Source organism: Cynoglossus semilaevis, chromosome 14 (genome assembly GCF_000523025.1).
Source record: "Cynoglossus semilaevis isolate Cse_v1.0 chromosome 14, Cse_v1.0, whole genome shotgun sequence".
Classification (NCBI taxonomy): Eukaryota; Metazoa; Chordata; class Actinopteri; order Pleuronectiformes; family Cynoglossidae; genus Cynoglossus; species Cynoglossus semilaevis.
In genome coordinates, this window is record NC_024320.1 from 27,124,577 (window position 1) to 27,124,949 (window position 373).

Genomic DNA, 373 nt, shown 5'->3' on the forward strand with positions numbered 1-373 from the left:
GACCTCCCCTCCACACAGATACAGTTCAGAGCTTCAGACCTTCCAGTTCCTGGACCTTCTTCATGTAGATCCTCAGCTGTTTCTTCAGTTTCCTCTCGTTCTTTTCCAGTTTCTCCACCAGTTCCTTCAGATCCTGAAAGAAAAAACACACACACGGGTGTAAGAACCGTGGGACCCGGGGTCAGGTCAGCTGGGCGGTGGGACCCGGGGTCAGGTCAGCTGGGCGGCGTCCCTCACCAGGTTGTCGTTGGTGAGGCGCGTGATCTCCTGCTGGACGCTGAACTCCACCTGCGCCTCGGGGGACAGAGACATGGTGTAGCTGAGCAGCTCCTGCTTCTTCTCGATGTCGTCCTTCAGCAGCTCGATCTGAGTG

At 56.8% G+C, this 373-nt stretch overlaps 1 protein-coding gene across 1 annotated transcript in view; it reads right to left on the bottom strand.

The window, feature by feature from the left end:
• myo5b (myosin VB) overlaps window positions 1-373 on the bottom strand; it is a 16,497-nt gene that overhangs the window by 4,114 nt on the left and 12,010 nt on the right. The window contains 2 exon segments of the mRNA XM_025062073.1: window positions 40-133; window positions 238-372. Of these exon segments, the coding sequence (XP_024917841.1) occupies window positions 40-133; window positions 238-372 (229 nt within the window).